This window comes from Balaenoptera musculus, chromosome 10 (assembly GCF_009873245.2).
Source record: "Balaenoptera musculus isolate JJ_BM4_2016_0621 chromosome 10, mBalMus1.pri.v3, whole genome shotgun sequence".
Classification (NCBI taxonomy): domain Eukaryota; kingdom Metazoa; phylum Chordata; class Mammalia; order Artiodactyla; family Balaenopteridae; genus Balaenoptera; species Balaenoptera musculus.
The window spans coordinates 88393643-88413557 of record NC_045794.1 but is presented as its reverse complement, the minus strand read 5'-3'; the positions used below and the strand labels follow the sequence as shown (position 1 = coordinate 88413557).

General features: G+C 39.4%; 1 protein-coding gene across 2 annotated transcripts in view; it reads right to left on the bottom strand.

Moving 5' to 3' along the window:
- The window catches only part of POLR3B (RNA polymerase III subunit B), a 114527-nt gene extending 94612 nt beyond the window's left edge, over nt 1-19915 (bottom strand). Inside the window, exons 1-8 of one of the 2 annotated variants that reach the window (XM_036866519.1) lie at nt 19650-19915; nt 16023-16055; nt 12116-12172; nt 11967-12031; nt 9452-9527; nt 6710-6810; nt 2565-2656; nt 1240-1357 (exon numbers count right to left, since the gene is read on the bottom strand). In XM_036866519.1, coding sequence (XP_036722414.1) covers nt 1240-1357; nt 2565-2656; nt 6710-6810; nt 9452-9527; nt 11967-12031; nt 12116-12172; nt 16023-16055; nt 19650-19721 — 614 coding nt within the window. In that variant the 5' untranslated portion in view covers nt 19722-19915. Of the gene's footprint in view, nt 1-1239; nt 1358-2564; nt 2657-6709; nt 6811-9451; nt 9528-11966; nt 12032-12115; nt 12173-16022; nt 16056-19224; nt 19537-19649 lie in introns of those variants that run through there. The other variant, XM_036866520.1, reaches the window with a different exon arrangement.

Genomic DNA, 19915 nt, shown 5'->3' with positions numbered 1-19915 from the left:
AAAATATACCTACAATTTTGGTATACAGTGAAGCCAAAAGAAACTAAGGAATCTCCTTCTATTGATCTCTGTTAGCTGTAATTTTCCTAGTGGATTTAAAAACATTTCCAAGCTTTAATCAACCACAATAATAACACATACTGATCACCCACTACATGCTGTGTGCACTGTTACTCACTCTACTTACACTAGCTCTAATCTCCTACATACCAACACTTATTTCGAAGTGTTGCCCCCAAATCACGTACGAGGAAACCAAGGCTTAGAGAAGCTAAGTAACTACTCCCCCAACTAGCTCATAGCTAGTAAACAGCTGTGGGATTCAAATCCTGATTGCCCTGGCTTCAAAAGCTGCGTACAACAGGAAGATGTTGGTTGCAGAATTATTAGATCTGGATTCAAATGCTAGCTTCCTCATGATCGATGTCACCCTGTGCTCAAGGCCTGTTACTCAGATGGAAATAACAGCACTTATCTTGGAGGGCTGAGGTGACAATTAAATATATATAAAGCACCTAGTACACTGCCTGGCTCCTAGTAACTGCTCAATAAATGGGCACTATTGTTAGCTGCCTCTCCACCAGAAAGAAAAATGCAGATACTCTAAGCTAAGCAGTTCACTGTAGGTTGTCAGAAGAGAAACTCTGTTGCATACTGACATTTTAACTATGCCACATTTTTTTATTCCCAGAACTCATTAACATCCAAATTTCAGATTACATAATAATAAATCAGAGAAAAGAAGTTACAGGAGTGATATAAGGGATACTGTTGTAGAAAAATGAGTACACTATGAAGGAGGTTGGCCTAGAAAACTAACAATACAATGTTAAGTACATGATATACAATTCATTAAGTATAAAATAGTCTCTGATTATATCAGCGTAGGAATACATATGTAAAATGGTGAAAGACTGAAAAGGCACATGAAAAACTAAAGAGTGGTTTTTTTAATTTCTTTTTTAAAAGTTCCTTTAATGCTATAGATTAACGTAAAGTTCAACTTGAATAAAGTAACTAATGGCCTTTTGAGCAATGTCTCACACTTTCATCACTGGAAAGTTTAAATCAATACTCTATGCTTACAGACTTACACAATTAATTGAATGCAGATAGTTTAACTATTACACTGCCTGTTACTGGAGAGAAATAACTGGCTACCTCCATATTGAACGATAATCATCTGACACTAATGGAATGATCAATATTTCTTAAGAACACCATCCCTGCCATCCATACCTGGTAACTGAAGCACCCACGGCCCCTTTTCTGTCAGCCTCCACGATGATCCTGTTCTTAGACAGCTGCTCTTGGATAAGAATAACTTTTTCTACTCCTTTAACAATGAAGTAGCCCCCTGCCCAAGGGAAACAAGAAAGGCGTCACCAGCTATCCTTCCAACAGTGTGATTTAGTAATGGCAGTGATCTCCTGATCACTCTTCCATCACCTCACGGTGCTGGCCATCACTCAGATCGAAGGGGTGTGTCAATATTGTTTTACGAATTGGTAATAGTCTCAGCACATGATTTTATACAAATGAGCCACAAGATGATAAGCTTCTTGAAGACAAGGAACGTATCTTATTGGTCTATGGATCACCGGCAGCTGACATATATGAGAGGTGAATGAAAAAAATGTTAAATATATTAGTCTTCAGATTTTATAAGCACAGAATTAACTGACAATCTTCAATATAAGCTAAAATTTGCTCTTAGTTTTCTAACATATCATTGACAATGGCAGATTAAGATTAGGTTTCCAAAATAACATTCGATATTCAATAAAACTCGTAAAACATTATGACACACTTTTGCACACAATTCAGAACAGGATAAAGTGAGACTTCATTTTACCTTCAGGATATAAGCAAAAAGAAGGCAATATATTTGACTTATGCAAAATCCTGTTTCTAATAAAGTCATGTTCTTTGTTAACCTCTTTCCAAAACCTTCTGGGATTCTACATCAACGCAAATTTAAAGGAATTAAATTAGAGCAACTATAAACTAAATCAATGTGAAACATGAATTAAGGAAGTAAAAGAACTTTCTGTTAAGTGCTAAGCTTGAAACTTAAAAAAAATACTGCCTAGAAATAAGTACAAAAATATAACTTTAAAAAATTTAAACAGAAGACTTTCATTTTTTGCCCCTATACGGCATTTAAAACAGCCTGAAGTGAGCTACTTGTGACTTTTCAGATGAGGTAGACAAGGAACTTTGTGAGATTACTCTTGAATTTCTAAGCATACCAAAAGAAACCACTGAGCAAAGAGACAAAGGAAAGCCTGATAAACCATAGCAATAAATCAGAGCTTGGGGTATTAAAGTTTTAAACTTGAAATAAAAGAGGAAACGGTATATCTTTTAAAAATACAGACCAATAGAATAAAGTTGGAACCAAATTTCTCAATGGTTTGCAAAGTTTTACCCAAGTTGACTATAAAGCAGAAAGGCTGGTATTGTTTCTGAGGAAAAGTGGTAAAACAACAGCAAGAGCAAAACAAAAGCAAAAGAAAAAAAAGCAAAAGGAAGGGGGCACAAATCCAAGAAATCACACATACCTGGATCTAAAGGACATTCATTCAGTTTGGCAAATTCTGCTGGTGTTTTTCCTGTAAGAACACAGTTTGAACTACGTAGCATTATGGGCATTCTGTTTAAAATAAAACAAAAGAAAATGTCACATACAGGTTGTCACTGGTAAAAAAGCTGAAAAGAATACATACTGGGCACTGCACACATCACCAAGGGGTCTGCATTCCTGTTTGACATGCTAGGAAAGGCGGAGGGATGGTATTGCATGAAAGAGCCAAGTGAAATGAAGTATTTCCTCAGGCGCACTGCTCTTCTGGTACAGATAACAAAAACTCAAATGTGTGGTTTCCTTAAACTTTGCAGACAAGCCTGAGCGAAAGTCACAAATGGCAGCAACACTTCATTTGTGGTAAACAAAGTGACTCCCCTTAGGTAGAAACAGCACAATGAATCAAAGTGTAAGGAACAAGAGACTATCAAAACTAATCAGGCAATTTTGAAAAAGAACTAAGCAAAACTTCTAGAAATGAGAAATGTAAGCCTTAACTTAAAAATCTAGGAGTGGGCTGAGTAGTAGATTTGATGCTGCTGAAGACAGAATTACTGAACTGAAAAAGAGATCTGAAGAAATTATTAAGAATGTATTTTAGAGACAGAGATAAAGATATGAGGGTTTCAGAGTCCTGGAAGGAGAGAGTGAGAAGGCCTCATGTATGTCTCATCAGATTCCTACACAGCGAGAATACACAGAATGTGTGAGAAGTCTTATTCAAAGAAACAATGGCTGTGAACTTCTAAAAAATGTATGAAAGCATAAACCACACAATATCTATGCAGAATAAATAAAAAGAAAGCCACATCATAATCAAGACGCAAAACACCAAAGACAAAGAGAAGATTTAAAACCCAGCCAGAGGTAATGGCAGGTAACCTGCCTTTAAAGGAAGGGAACGACAGTTGGATGGACGGATAACTTCACACATGCAATTAACAGACGACAGTGCAGTGATAAGCCAGTGACTGTCAACCTAGATTTGTGTATTCTGTTAAGTCACCATTCAGAATGAAGTCGATACAAAGATATTTTCAGACAAAAACAAAGAAGTTACTACTAATGAACCCTCACTAAAAGAATTTCTAGGGAATTCCCTGGCGGTCCAGTGGTTAGGACTCTGCGCTTTCACTACCGAGGGTGTGGGTTCAATCCCTGGTCAGGGAACTAAGATCCCACAAGCTGTGCGGTGCAGCCAAAAAAAAAAGATTTTCTAAAAGATAATACTTCAGGAAGATGAAAAACAAATGTTGAAGAAAGTCTGAAATGCAAAAATGTATAGTGAACAAAGAAAATGGTAAATAATGTGGGTAAGTAAAAACAAATATTAGCTCTAAGATAATAATTTCTAATATATGGGTTAAAAAAGACAAAACAAGCTAGAACTAAAATGCATAACAAAAGCATGTATATCAGGAGGGTCGATTTGATCCAAGTTAAAGCTTTCTAAGGTCCATGACCTTTCCACAAGAATAAACATATTATTTTCAAACTTTGTAAAATATGCAATTCAAAATTTCTAAGGTAAGCATAAGCAACCAGAACTACTGTACATGACTTTCAAATCAGCTGGGAGAGAGTAGAGAAAAAAAACTTCCATGAACCCTAAAGGCAAAAAGAGAAAAACTGAAATGAAAAGCTGGACAGATTAAAAATGCAAAATAAGTTGACAGAAGTATATCCACATATATCTGTAACATATAATAAATATAAATGAACTACATTCTCGGATAATTTTTTTTAAATCTAGCCATATGCAGTTTATTTCAAACATACCTAAAACGTAAGGACATAAAGATAAAAAGAAAAGGATAAAAAAAATGATATGCCAGAAAAATAACCAAGAGAAAGCAGATGTGGCTATAGTAAGAGCACACAAAATAAATTTTAACGCAAAACAATATTACAAGAGATAAAGATAAATGCCTAATATTCAATAACAAAAGGTTCAATTCACCAGGAAGACCTAACAATTCAAAACTTCCATGCACCTAATATCATAACTTCAAAAAGCAAAAATACACAAAAACATAAAGAAAAATGGACAAATCCATCACCGTAGTGGGAGATTTTAACACATCTCTCCTAGTACTTATTAAAACAAATCAAAAAATCAGTGAAGACACAATATCTAAACAACACAATTAACAAGCTTGATCGAAAAGAAAAACATAGTGACACAACAACTGGAGAATACCCCTTGCTTCCAAACACACATGAAACATGTATGAAAAGAAACAGGTCTCCACAAAGTTCCAAAACTTGATGTAAAGCACCAATTTGCAAATTTAAAAACAGTCTTCTAAGTAACTCATAGGTTAAAAAAGAAATCATAATGGGAAGGTAGGGCAGAAATATCCTCATTTGAGGGACTTCCCTGGTGGTCCAGTGGTTAAGACTCCGTAATTCCATTGCAGGGGGTGTGGGTTCAATCCCTTAGTTTCCCCTGGTTGGGGAACTAAGATCCCGCATGCCTCGAGGCATGGCCAAAAAAAAAACAAAAACAAAAAACCCAGAAAAAAAAAGTCCTCATTTTAATATTTAAATAAAGAAAAAAGACACTGACTAATATATAAGAATATTAAAAAAAATTTTTTTAAGAATATTAAAATTACCAGAGTAACCAAAAGAAGAATTAAAAATAAGAAACAAAATTTGGAAGAGGAAGGGAGAAGGAAAGTGAATGATACAGATAAACCAATCCACACCTTCTATATTAGGAGTCAAAAAATAGTTGTCTAAAACTGATGTAGCAAGAAAAAAAGGTATAAGCATAGCATTGAAAGTTATGGATGTAATAACCAGAAGAAATAACAGAGCTGGTTACAAGGTCAGGAATGGGACTAGGGATGAGGGCGGGTAAGGAGGAAGACTCCTGCTTTGTAGCAAATGTTCTTATGTACTATTTGATTTGCTACCAAGTATAAATATTATTTGGATTAAGCTAAAAACTTTTTAGTTCAAAAAAACAATTAAATGAGATAATGTTTCCAATTATGGTAGTACCTGATATAAGCAGTCTAATCAACAGAGGTCGTTTTTCGGAATGCAGGACTAACAAATGAAATCACCTATCACAGGACCTGGCACCTGGTAGGTATTCAACAAATACCAGTTACATGCCCATCCTTCCCTGCCCCTCTTTAACCCAGGATCTAAACCTTAAGTGTATTTCTGGTTTGCTCCAGTATCTCCTGCTTTTCTTTCACAATACTCAAACTGGATAATCATTTAGCAACAGTCCAAGATTTAACTGGACACAAGTATGGTCCATTTATAAGAAAGAGAGAAGCTCTGATCTTAACACTGATAAACAGTCATGCTAAGACAAAGATTAACATTTTAATATCCCTACTTCTTTTCCTAAGTGAAGAATGAGGAGAATGTAGCCAAACAAGCGATGTCTTAAGTGTCTTCTACTTACCTGAGGACCCAGCAGAGTGCAGACAATGACAGTTAGCTGGTGCATATTTAATGAACACATGGATGTTTATTAAACTCTTAGCACTTTTGAAGGGGGGCGGAACACTTGAGCCGTAATTATTTGCACTAAGTTTAAAGTCCAACATCATTATTAAACTCATTATTAAATATTGTGGATTTTGTCCATTTCTACAGGAGAATCAATACATTTCCCTAATTAGGAAAAGCAGGCAGCAAAAATGCTAGCTGATGCTATCTATTATTTCCAAACTTGTTCTGGGCAAATAAATAACTTCTGCCTTAAATACTGCTATAAACACTCATTCTTCCAGGAAAATTCAAAATATGTAAGAATCCACCAAGAAGACCAGCCCAGGAGAGTTCAGTGAAATGCCATCTTACCCAATGTTTCCCTAACAGCCTGGAGTTACAGGAGGAAATGGAAGCAATTTCCTTAACTTTATAGAAAAGCTTTCACAATTTAAATATAACAACCACAACAACGTGATGGACGCTGCTCCAAGTGCTTTACATGTGCTGACTCACTGGACCCATAAAACAACCCCGTGAAGTAGGCTCCATCTCCCCCATTTCTCAGATGAGGGAACAGGGCGAGAAGAGCGTTAGTACTTGCTCGCGGTCACCTCACGGGGCCGCGATGCTGGCCGCGAGGCTCCAGGAGGTGTCAGTCCTCACCTGCCAATGGGTAAGGCGTTGCGGATGATCCTCTGGCTGCCTCGGGTGTATTCAATATCCACTGTGATGGGGGCGGAGTACGTCATGTCCCGCAACCGGCACTGAAAAGAGAATCAGACAATCACGGCTCCTCTCTGGAAAAGAAAGGATCCTGGCAGCCTCAAAGAGCTCTTCTCGAGTAGACGTATGGCCCATGCTGGACTCTGATCCCTCCATGGAACACAGCTGCCCCCTGCGCTGCCTTAAGGGCACTGGGAGGTACAAGCTTACCTTCTCCATGAGGGGACGATGCCAGCCATGGATCTAGACATTGCCACAGCATCCCCACCCCTGCCAGCCCAGAAATGGGGCAATAAATCTGGTACTGATTTTCTTCTCACTGATCTGATGCCATCATCAGTCTGCTCCCTTATCTTTGAAGCCATCAGATCATCCTTTGCAAACTGGGTCCTTGGAAAGTCATCAATGTGGCTGGCTTATTCAAAATGGTTAACAACCAGTATAATAATAACTGAAGTATGTACACACGCACACACTAAAAGAATTAAACTATACTTCCTTTTATTCTCCAAACAAACTAAACTATATCACAAAATTCCTTTCCAAGGGATATGTCAGAGCCTGAATCACTCAACACATCATTCTAACAATTTCTGAGTCACTTGCGGAACTTTAGAAATTGTTGGTGCATGCTTTACTTTCACGTGGTGATGACTCATTAAGAGAAGCCCTTGCCTGGGCCATGATCAGAAAACCCCATCAGAATCTTCCGATGACTTCTCTATTATATTGATGGTCACCAGGTGCCTTGCAGTCTCAAAAAGAGAATTTCTCTGAACCTCAACCATACAATTCATGATGCTGAATCCTCTCCCTGGCTTTTACTGCACCAAAGACAGATACAAACTTTTTCTAGCCTAACAGTGCCTAGGATTTAAAAATATTATATAGTCCTATTATTGACCAGTATATTACCTTACATTTAATTATATCAAGCCTCCTGCAGGTCTGACCAAAGGTAGGGTGGCATGATGATCGGAGTGTGGACTCTATCTTCTGTGCTCGAATCCTGGCTCTACCAATTAAGTTTTAAATAACCTTTCTGCATCTCAGTCTCCTCATATGTAAAATGGGAATGTGAATAATTTTAATTCCCAAGAGTATGAGTATATATTTTTAGAATGGTGCCTGGTACAGAGTACTATATAAATATTATTTTGTTTTTGTTAATAAAACTAATGTAACACCCATGATAGGCAGACATTCATGGGTCTTAACAAACTCATCCCTTCAAATGGAAATGAAATTTGACAGAAGTGGTAAACATGGGGCCCCAAACTACTTCTGGGGGCCCCTCTGTCCCCCTCGAACTCCCTCTTATCCACAGGAATAGGGCTGTGTGGGGAGAGCCTGCAGTACCTGCGCCCCCAGTCCTGCTGTGGGTCCCATGACTGCCCACCCACCTGCTCCCCCACGCTCCCCATCTCTCTAAGAGTCAGTATCCCTCCAAGAAATCTCTGCACCCTCTTTCTCTAATTGCAGTAATACCCCTGTGTTTTCTTCAACATCAGGAATAATTATTATAATGACAACTGTGGCTTCAGCCTTCTTGAACTACTTTGAATTCTTCGTCTTCTCCCTTCTCTGAACCCAGTAATAATACTAGTTTAGAAGGTGACTTGGAAATTGTTAATTGGCTGTTTAGTTCTTGAAAAATTGGAAAGTTCTAGCCAAATGGAAAGTGGAGGTGGGGAAAGCCAAATCGGGGCACACAGTTCCCAACATCCAGTCCTCACTACTCCCTGTTCAATCCAACGTCACATATTTGCCTTACCTACCATCTAGGCTGCAAACCCTGGTGTCTCTGTTTCATTTGTTTTGTTATTTTAATCCACAAGGGTATGAACTTGAGCAAAGATATTATGTCTTATTTCTTTTGTATCTCCCAATTTTGCAGCACAAAATAAATATTCAATCAATACTCGGTGATTAATACCAAAATTACCTATATAAAGTATCTGGTTACTTGATCACACTTCCTGTTTCACCTTGCTTAGACAACAACCATAGCATTCTAACACCTTACTTGTTCTTTACTAAAGATTCCTGTGCTATGTTCCCTAATTGCTATTTTAGCTGTACATTAACACAAACCAGAAAAATCTACAAAGATCATTTTCCTTCCTGAATCAGTGCCCAATTATAGACACTAAACGGAAGAATTTGAAAAGAAATCTAGAATCTGTTAAAAGCCAATAAACAGGACTGTTCTAAAAGCCGTTGTCTGTAGCTCTTTTAAAACCCTGGCATTTACATTTTCTTCTCCTCTGCCTCTTCTGCTAGACTGTGAGATCCTTGTCCTCAGTCCCTCTGCAAACGCAAGGACTGCTGACCCTCAAAATACGTGCTAAGCGAGAAACCCCTGCAGTGAACAGCACACCGCACCAGACACCAGTGGTCAGCAAGGATGGGGGGTGGAGAGACCATGAAAAAACTCAGAAACAGGACATAAGACACAGCGACCTAACAGTGCAAGTTAACTAGGATTAAATAATAAACCAACTAGTACAAAACTGTTTCCTAATATAGTATGATATTATACAGGTGCTTATTTATTTTGGTTATCTTGTCTCATAAGAGATTTTTTCCCATTTTTAAATCATTTTTTAAGAATATATTTTAAGGGCACTGACTCTTCCAGTTAAACCAAACAAATCCAATTAAATTAAGGTTGATAATTACCTCATGAGGGGACACAGGTCTAGTTACATTGAAGCTTTCTTCAACATCAGGAAGCCCGACATAGATATTAAGATATCTGAAAAGCAAGTTATTCCAGAACGAATTACAGTTCTTCAAAGAACATATAAACAATCAAGCTATTTTCCTCCTGAATACAAGATTGCCCTTTGACAAATGCTTATCTTGCAGAGGATGACAAATTCAAAAATTATAATTGGAGATCTTAAAGTCATAGAACACACAGTTTACAAAGGAGAGAAAATGCTATCAAGTTATCTTTAAAAAAAAAGATACTGTAAACCTCTTTACAAAACTATTGAAACTATAGCTCCCTACAAATGATACTTAAGGAAAAAAGCAAATGCAAAAGAGTAGCTATAGTATGCTACCATTCTCATAAGAAAGGATATAAGAGGAAAAAATATATGTGCTCATTTGTGCAAAAAAAACAGGAAGAAGAAAGCAGAAACTAATGAGACTGGTTACCTACAGGGAGCACTGGGAACAGGGTGGGAAGACCTGGAAGGGGAGGGACAATTTTCTGAATAGACTTTTTTCTATAGGTCTAACTCTTACAACCATAATAATGTCTCACATACCCAAAATGGAACACAAACCTTACTGCACTACAAATGAATAATATAACGGCACTGAACAGGTAAGAAAGAAAATAACTAACCTGAGTAACTTTAGAAAACAGTATTTTGATTGGATACAGCAAAGACAGAAAAGCAGTATACAAATATTAGTAAATTTTATTCTCACAGAGTGATGAATTAACAATTCTGAAACTACTTTATGTATATCCTAGGATTGAATAAATAAGTAAATATAGCTCTGTCTACTGAGACTTTAGTACCCATATCTTGGTGTCTAAACACTACTCTCCAATAAAAGAGACTAAAGCTCCTTGGAGAAATGATTGATTCCACGCTGGGACAGGAAAAATACAAGATGAACCACATCTCATGGTACCAGGAAGTAAAGGAGGGCTCGAAAATTCACAGGGGCACGTTGAAAGGATGCAGCAGTCAACTTGATGAATCTCCCTATGGCCAAATTTGGGAAAATGTGAGAAATAAAACAATGATAGTACTGGATTATGATGCATAGAATAAAATAAACATCCATGAGTTCATATTGATACAAATAAAATTACGGATAGAGAGTAAATGAGGGGAAGAAAAAGTTCTTCCTCACAGTAGAATTCTAATATTAATGTAGAAAGAATGATGGAAATAGAAACTTGCCAATAGGTAAACACCACAGCCATTACTGTTGTAGGTAATTGCTACAACAATCATCAATGCATGCTAAAAGTAGTGGGTAGGGCTTCCCTGGTGGCGCAGTGGTTGAGAATCTGCCTGCTAATGCAGGGGACATGGGTTCGAGCCCTGGTCTGGGAAGATCCCACATGCCACGGAGCAGCTGGCCCCGTGAGCCACAACTACTGAGCCTGCGCGTCTGGAGCCTGTGCCCCGCAACGGGAGGGGCCGCGATAGTGAGAGGCCCGCGCACCGTGATGAAGAGTGGCCCCCACTTGCCGCAACTAGAGAAAGCCCTCGCACAGAAACAAAGACCCAACACAGCCAAAATAAATAAATAAATAAATAAATAAATAAATAAATAAATAAAGTAGCTATAAAAAAATAAAAAAAATAAAAATAAAAGTAGTGGGTAAAGTGCAATGAGAAATAAGATATTTGCATAGTCTCGAAGGATCACCTTATAAGATAGTGATTAATTACTAAAGGAAAAATTGGTAACTTTACAGTGGAGAAACCTGGAAGATACCATCTTAATCAAGTGAACAAAGTTAAAATCACCAGCCGTTAAACATATTGACATCTGTACCCCCTGATATGGTACAGTGAGAATGACACGAAGCATCGCTTCTGTGGTATTCTGGACAAAAAGGCATAACACAATGTAGCCATGAGCAAATACCGTACAAACCCAAATCAAGAACTTTCTACAAAACGACTGACCAGAATTCTTCAAAAGTGTCAAGGTCATGAAAGACCAAGAGAGTTTGAGGAACTGTCATAGATTGGAGAGGATGAAGGAGACATATGACATATGAACATAATGCAGGTCCTGGATTGAATCCTGGACCAGAAAAGGACATTAGTGGGAAAACTAAGATTTGTAGATTAGTCAACAGTATTTTATCAGTGCTAATTTCCTAGTTTTGCTAATTATGCTATGGCTACGTAAGATGTTAATATTAGTATAAACTGGGTGAAGTGTAACATGGGAACTCCTTGTCCTATTTTTGTAATTTTCCTCTAAAATTGTTTTTAAGAAAGTTTAAACCTAATAGTTTCAGTAACTTCTCACTCATAACTACCTGTTATCCTTAGCTTACCAATTAAAAATTAAGCATTTGATAAATATCTTCCTATTAAACAGATAAAAGGAGAATTATGTTAAGAGTCTTGACAGCAACTACATTCACTACAAAAAAATGTTAGACATAATCAAAATAGCAAATTAAGAGCAGTTGATTCCTTACTTTAAGTACCACATGGGGTCAGCATCACTCGTAACCTTTTCATTGGCTTTCATTATTTTCTTTATCTGCAGGGGAAAGAGTAACATGAGGAAAGACTCTGGCTTCCAGTTAATTCTTAACCATATCCTTTTCCAAGATCTGATGCTTACCTCTACATTAATGAAATAGTTAAATGAATCTATATGCTGTTTCACAAGGCCTTTCACCTAAACAGATAAAAAGTAAAAAGTAGGTTAGCAACAAAATAGCAGATTACACAATGGATCTCACCTGATCCATAAATTTTCCTCAAAACCAAAGTGAGAAAAAAAATCCATGAATTTTACTTAGCAAAGCTTTACATTTATGTGTCCTCATTCCATCTCTCCTCCATCTTACTAGAACACCCTCAAATTTTCCTCCCTGAAAAACAATCTGACCTTTGGAATTCAAGATATGAGTACCTGAATATACCTAATGACTCCCCATGAGCTAACAAATAAGGCAGGATTTTCTCTACGTGCTTTGAATTCACAAAAAAAATCCAAGAAAAAAATACAGCAGTTGAGCATCATCTCTTCAACCCTCAAACAACGTCTATTTTCTTTCTTGTCTTGCTCCTATGTAAGCCGTTTTATGATTTCCACATATCTGTCTTTCAAATCACTTTTAGAAGAATGAAGGGAAAAAACAAGGATCTCTATTAAGAAAACCAAAAAGAATTGCATTTAAAATTGGAAGCAGAGTGAACATCAGGGACCTAAGATCGGTCAGCTGGCAGTGACCTCCTTTCATCTCAGAAGTCAGTACGGCTGCACAAAGCGCTATGAAAAACACTGAAACGATAAACACATAGAATCCAGTCTTAGGATTTAAAGGACTGTAACATGTTCATCTTTTTACATTAATCTTCAAACACAATTAGTTCAACACTTCTAGAACACTCTCAACAGACAGATAATCACAGGGCCTTTGCTTTAATTCCACCTCCTTAGTCAGGATCTCACTGGCTTACAAAGCAGCCATCCTGTTATGAAATAGTCCTGATTGTTAGGGGAAAAATTCACCCTTATAATGATCTGCAGTCTGCCTTCCCCCAGTTTCCACCTCTTGGGCTTAACTGTCTTTTCTGGAGAAAATGCCTGCTCTACCACAGCCTGTTTAGTTATCACATCTCTCTCTCATGTTCTCACTTCCAGGCTGAACAGGCACTTCCACTATTTCCGCAGGCATGCCTTCCAGACCCTTCAGCAGCCCATGAACTGCTCCTGAGTGCGCTCCACTTTGTCATCACATGGATGCCCTGAACTCACTGACAATCCTCCACAGTCTGACCAGTGTACAGTGGGGCTACTACGTACCTCCCTCATTCTGGATAGTTTACCACTGCTACTAAAAAACAAGGTCACATTACAGGCTGATCAACTAAAACTCAAAAGGTAATTTTTATGTTCACAAAAGAACGCTATTAAGTCAAGCACACCCCATTTGGTACTTGTGCAAAACTAACAGGGACTTACATGAGTCCCTCTTCACTGCTGTCACCCCAACCTAACGTTCCAAGTCTTGATTCTACCTGCCCACAGCACTGCAGCCTCACAAGCTTCAAGTTCCTGTCTTCAGTTACGTATTAAAAATCTTTATATTTTTGTTCTTGGACAAATATATTTCAAGGTGGTCTGAGTAAAAGAGAACCCCAACTTTAAATGAATGAAATAGCTGTAGTCTCATGTCTCTGTTAAGTTCTCTACCTTGTCAACTACAAAGTGGCATTTTCCATTGGCACCTGCCATCTAAGCACTAATATTCTAGTCGACAGTTCAGAAGATTGAAGGTTCGAGTCCCTTCATGGTTGCCATAGTAACTGTCGACTTAAAAAAAACGCGCAACATGAGAATTGCAAGTTAACTTTTATTTGGGGCAAAATGAAGACTGCAGCCGGGAGACAGCATCCCAGACAGCTCTGAGAAACTGCTCCAAAGACGCAGGGGGTAAGGTCAGTATATATGTGATTTTGGTGAAGGGGGAATACATGCAATCAAGCACATATTTTTTACAGAAGGTTTCTCCTAGTCTCGTGAAGGTTACTGCTAGTCACGAGGAGCAGACGTCACCATGAAGGATATTAGTGCTTTTCTAGATATGAGGAGATACAAGAATTGGGCTCATAAAATTGGCTCCTGAAAATATCTAACTATCGGGCTCCCCTGGTGGTGCAGTGGTTAAGAATCCGCCTGCCAATGCAGACAACACGGGTTCGATCCCTGGTCCAGGAAGATCCCACATGCCGCGGAGGAACTAAGCCCATGAGCCACAACTACTGAAGCCCGTGTACCTAGAGCCCGTGCTCCGCAACAAGAGAAGACACCACAGTGAGAAGCCCGTGCACCGCAACAAAGAGCAGCCCCTGCTCACCACAACTAGAGAAACCCCGTGCACAGCAACGAAGACCCAACGCAGCCAAAAATAAAAATAAATAAAATAAATTTTAAAAAATATATATCTAACTCTCTGAAGACCTGTTTTGCCAGTTTTTCCCAGAGCACACAGTGCTTCATTTCTGCTCTCCACCTGAACTCCTTTCAGGGGGTGTTGAAAGTCAGCAGCTGCAGTAGCACATGATTTAATCCTTGTAGAGGTAGATGGCAAGTGCCAATGGAAAATGCCAATATGTAGCAGACAACCTCTTCTTGGACCACATACCACCAACTGTCTCCTCTTTTTTGAATCATAAATCCTACCCCTTCTCCTCTGCTTATGCATATATATATATATATATATATATATATATATTCCCTTTGAAAAAGAAAAAAAGTCATAATTAAAAACAACAACAACAAAAAAACTTCCCTTGACCTTACTATCATTTTATTTCATTTTTGGTTACTTAAAACTTCTTCAAGAGCTTCCTATTGCTGTTAGAAGAAAAGCCAAAATCCTTCACATCAAATTCCTTAACCATAAAATCTGGTCAGAAATCTGGCCCTGACAGCTTCCCAGCTTCAACTCCCAGCACTCTCCCCTCTGCCTATTAACAGAAAACTAAGTTGGACAAAACTCTACTCATTTTTCAACTCTTCATTCTTTCACTTAGTGAGATGCTTCCAACATTCATCCATGTTGTAGCATATGTCAGCACTTGATTTCTTTTTATTGCCAAATAATATTCCATTGTATGGATATACCATATTTTATTTATCCATCCATCAGCTGATGTTCATGTGAGTTGTTTACACTTTTTGGCTATTATGAATAATGCTGCTATGAACATCTGTGTACAAGTTTTTGCATGGACATATGTTTTCATTTATCTTGAGTAAATACCTAGGAGTAGAATCCCAGGATCAGACGGTAACTATGTTTAACCATTTGATGAACTGCCAGGCTGTTTTCCAAAGCGGCTGCAACATTTTACATTCCCATCAGTAGAGCGTTAGGGTTCTGATTGCTCCACATCCTCATCAACACTTGCTGCTGTCTTTCTTTTTTTGACTATAACCATCCTACTGTGTGTCAAGTGGTCTATCATTGTGGAACCTGCTACTACTCAGCATAAGCTCTTTAAAACTGAAATTCAATAATAATAGGAACCTTATAATCTGTAGTTCCTCTGTCTAGCCACTCACTGGTTCCAGCCAAGCAGACTGGACTCTGTTTCCTACAGACCCCGTGGAGGCTCCTCTTGAGCACTTTTATTAAGCCATGCTCCCTGCACCCTACCTTTCAGCTCAGTTAATTCCTTTCCTCTTAAGATGTGGCTTACATCTCACCTCCTTTGGGAGGCCCTCTCTGACCACTTGTGGCATCACTCTTGCCAACAGCACTTTGGTTTGTATTATTCATGTGCCATGCTACAATGTATACTACTTCCTATCTCTAAAATAAGATTAGCAATCCCCTAACTAGTATTTTATAGATAGGGATACTGCCTTATAATTTCTTGTATTTCTAAAACCTAGAAAAGCACACAGTTGTACAAAGTCAAAAAATGATGGTGAAAAAAAATTAATTTTAAAAAAGGCTTATTTCTTGACTCTTCATTGGAAAAACAACTAATTATTATTAAATATTAATTACCTTTAAAAATGCTGGAAGCAGCCGCCATTTTTCCTGTGAATCAGAACAATAAAAGTATCAGAACTCTGTGCTAGCAATCACAATATTTTCATAAGAAGTTATTTTAATGTACCCAAAATGACTCACTTCATCACAGTAAGCAAAAGAAAGTAAATGAAAACAAAAAGAACAATTTTTACATTGCAGCCACTTTTATGGCAATCATATATGTGCTGTGTACATGTATACAAACATGTACACACACAAGTATATATAAACCACAGATTTCTTGAATAGAATATACTTTAATCTCTTCTTGGTCACTCAAGATTCCAAGTACTTTTCATCTTTATTTTATTCTCATGACACTTCCTGAGTAAGCAGGGTTTGCCAGTTTGAGGAAGGGTAAGTTTCAGAGAGTCTGGTGTGGAAGCTAGGTCTCTCAACACAAAGGGAGTTCTTTCTCCCCCTTATTTTCTCTCAACTAGTGCCTGGTCAGAGCTCAGGCTGCAGAAGGATATCACATGGTGCCCACCTCCTACTTTAAATGGCTGCAAACTGCCACACTTCTTGAGTTCTTAGGCCTGCTCATCACACCTTCCTGAGGTCGTAAACAGCCTACCATGATAAGACTCTTCATGAATGGTATCTAATCTGCTAATGGGAAATTTGACAAACGGTTAGACCTGAGTCTTAAGTAAGAATACACAGTTTCTGAGTAAGGGCCCCAGGATCATGTAAGACTTTCCAAGAACTGTAAACTTTTTTACTTTGAGTAACAGGAGAAGCATTGGAAGGTTTTGAGCAAAAGAGTGACAAGATGATGTGACTCATTTTAAGTGGATCACTCTAGCTGCTGGGGTGAGAACAGGCAAGGTTAGAAGGAGGGAGATCATTTAGGAGTTCACTGCAATACTCCAGGCCGATAACAATATGGGTAGTGAGAAACTGCTGGCTAGGAAACTCAATGTGAAGTTAGAGCCAACAGGACTTGACAGTAGATTCGATGGAGACTCTGAGAGAAAGAGGAGTTGAGACTGACACCTTCGAGTTGCCATTTCTGGAGATGAGGAGGATGCTGGATTTCTGGATGCTGTCAGAGCAGCAGGTTTAGGTGTGCAGGGGTCATCAGGAGTTCGGTTGGGGGCATGTTAAGTTTGAGATATCCATTTGTCTATTTGGAGATGCCAAATAGACAACAAATATAGGTCTGGAACTTGGGAAGAGAGTGGCCTGGAGATCTAAATCAGGGAGAGGTCAGCAAATGGATGGTAGTTAAAGCCGTGTAACAGATGAAATCACCTACAGAGTATATAGGTGGAGAAGAGTTCCATGAAGTGAGAGCAACAACACTCCAACATTTAGAGATGAGGAGCAGAAAGCACATCTAGCAAAGAAGACTGAGGAATGGCCTGAGAGGGAGGCAGACAACCTGGAAAAAGTAAAAACATTTTTCAAGAAAAAAGGTAGGTGGGGGTAGGGGGTATGTAGAAAATCTCTATACCTTCCTCTCAATTTTGCTGTGAACCTAAAACTACGCTAAAAAAAGTCAAATGTTAAAAAAAAAAAAGAAGTGAGTCTGGCAAAACTCATCTATGATGATAGAAATCAAAAGGTGTGGTAGGGCACAGACTGAAAAGGGAACTTTGTGGGATGCTGAAAATGTTCTATATCTTGTATGGGGTGCTAGTTATTTGGGTATACATAAATGTCAAAATTAATGTAAATGAACACTTAGTACTCATGCATTTTACTGTATGTAAATCTACAAAGAAGAATGCGAGAAAGATCAGAGAAGACTATATGAGGAGAGTAGAAAGATCTTGAGGAGATCTGGGGGCCGTGGGTGGGGAGAAACAGGTTAGATAAGTAAGCAGTGACCAGAATGAGAAAAGGACTCATATAAATATGGTAAGGACTTTAGATTTTGCCCTGAGAGCAATGGGCAGACTGAAGAATTTTAACCAAGGGAGTAACGTGATCATATCTGCCTGTTTAAACTGATGGCTCTGGCTACAGAGCAGAGAACAGACTGTTGGAATGGGACAACAAGTCAGGAGCCTAGGAAATAAGAGATGACAGTGGTTCAGACTTGGAGAACAGGAGAAATGAAGTTTCAAAATTGAGTACATTTTGTAGTTGGGGGCCCTTAAGATGGGACGGTGGATTGGATGCAGAGGACCAGAAAAAGGAACTGTTATTCCTGAATCAGAAGACTGGAAATGTAGTACTGGTCCCTTCACAGCTGTGCAAATTCAGACGAGAAACAGAAATCCTTTAGCCTTATTCCTTCAGCTCTTTGGAGAAGCAGTCCAGTCAGCAGTTAAGGATGAGGGCTCTGGAGTCTGACTGCCAGGGTCCAAAATACAAATCAGCCATTTAACAGCCTTCTGAAACTGGGTGAGTTACTTAACCTCTCTGGGCCTTAAAAATCTTCATTGGCAAAATGGGGCAAAAATATTACTTGCTTCAGATGATTAAATAACATAATGCTCGTTAGGCTTGAACAGAGCTGGCACATATGTGCTCAGTAAATGCTGGCTCTTAAATAGCTGTTCAAGAGCTAAAAATTCAGATCAACTATACTTCAATTAAAAAAAAGAAAAAGTTAAAAATCCAGTATTGCCCAATGAAGATCAGCAGTGTATTGCAGGCACGCACAGATTGAATCTAACAGACTGATTGTAATTCCTTTATTTGCCGAATAATTATTAAAGAAATAGATTTACTGATCCTGTCGGCCATTCTCCTCCTTAAACTTGTCAATGGCATCCCAGGCCTCCTTTAGATGTCTAACAAAACCTTTCATAATCAGGACCCTTATCTGTCACCCTTAATCTCTCCTCTACTTTTCTTCACTCCAGTACTACTGGATTTAATTCCTTAAAAACAGATGGTCTTGCCTCCAGGCTTCCAGTGTCCTGTTCCCTCTACCTGAATCTCTCCCTTGACTATTTCTCCACTTCCCATCCCATGCCAACTAAGATTTTGAGGCCCAGAGAAGTTATATGTACCTTTGCAGAAAATAAAATTACGTCAACATCTGAACTTCATTAGGCAGCTCACTGTAGGGCAGTTATCCTTAACTCCTGAGAATCTGATGAAAGCTACGGGGCTACTCCCCCGAAAACACCTAGGCAAAATTTGGAGTAAATTTTCTCGGCGTTTAAAATACTCCTGCAGCCCAAACTTGAGTTCCGGGTGAAAAGGAGAAATTACTAGCCTGGGATTCAGACGATCTGGTTTTCCCACCACAGCCAGCTGTGGGACCTCACCAAAGTGGCTTAAGCTTCCTGGACCTCATTATCCCTTTATAAGCCGTCAAAGATGCAATACGTCCCCCAAGGTGGGCGAGAGTCAGTCCTCCCCTGACAACACACGAACACGAGAATGCTTCCAACCCGAGAGCCGTGCGCGGGGCCGCTAGGTCTGTGCGGCGGCTGACATCTCCCCTGAGCTTGACCCTTGCACGCACAAGCGGTGGCCGGCTGCGGAGAGAACTCGCGCGCGGAGCCCCGAGCACGCGCGGAGTTCTGAGCATGCGCGGGAGCCGCGGCCCGCCCCGCTCCGCGGCCAGAGCTCTCCGGGCAACGCCTCCCGAGGACGCATCCCAGCCTCTCTTCCGCTCCCCGCCTGCCCTGCCCTCACCTCTACAGTCGGGATCGGCGCAGCCAGCTGCTCCGGGGTCAAGTTCCCAAACTCCTCCGCAAGCACGTCCATGCTGTTCACGACGAAGCAAGGAGCAAACAGAACCCTCACGCGCGCGTTCGCTGCGTCAGGCAAACTGCTGTACCCGTGCGCAGTGGGAGAGCGGTGCGCGGTGGCCTAAATAGTCCCCGCCGCGCAACTTAATTGGAGGCGCGGAAGAAAGGTTCCGCTTGCTCTCGGTCAGAACCTGCGGTTGAACCCGGATG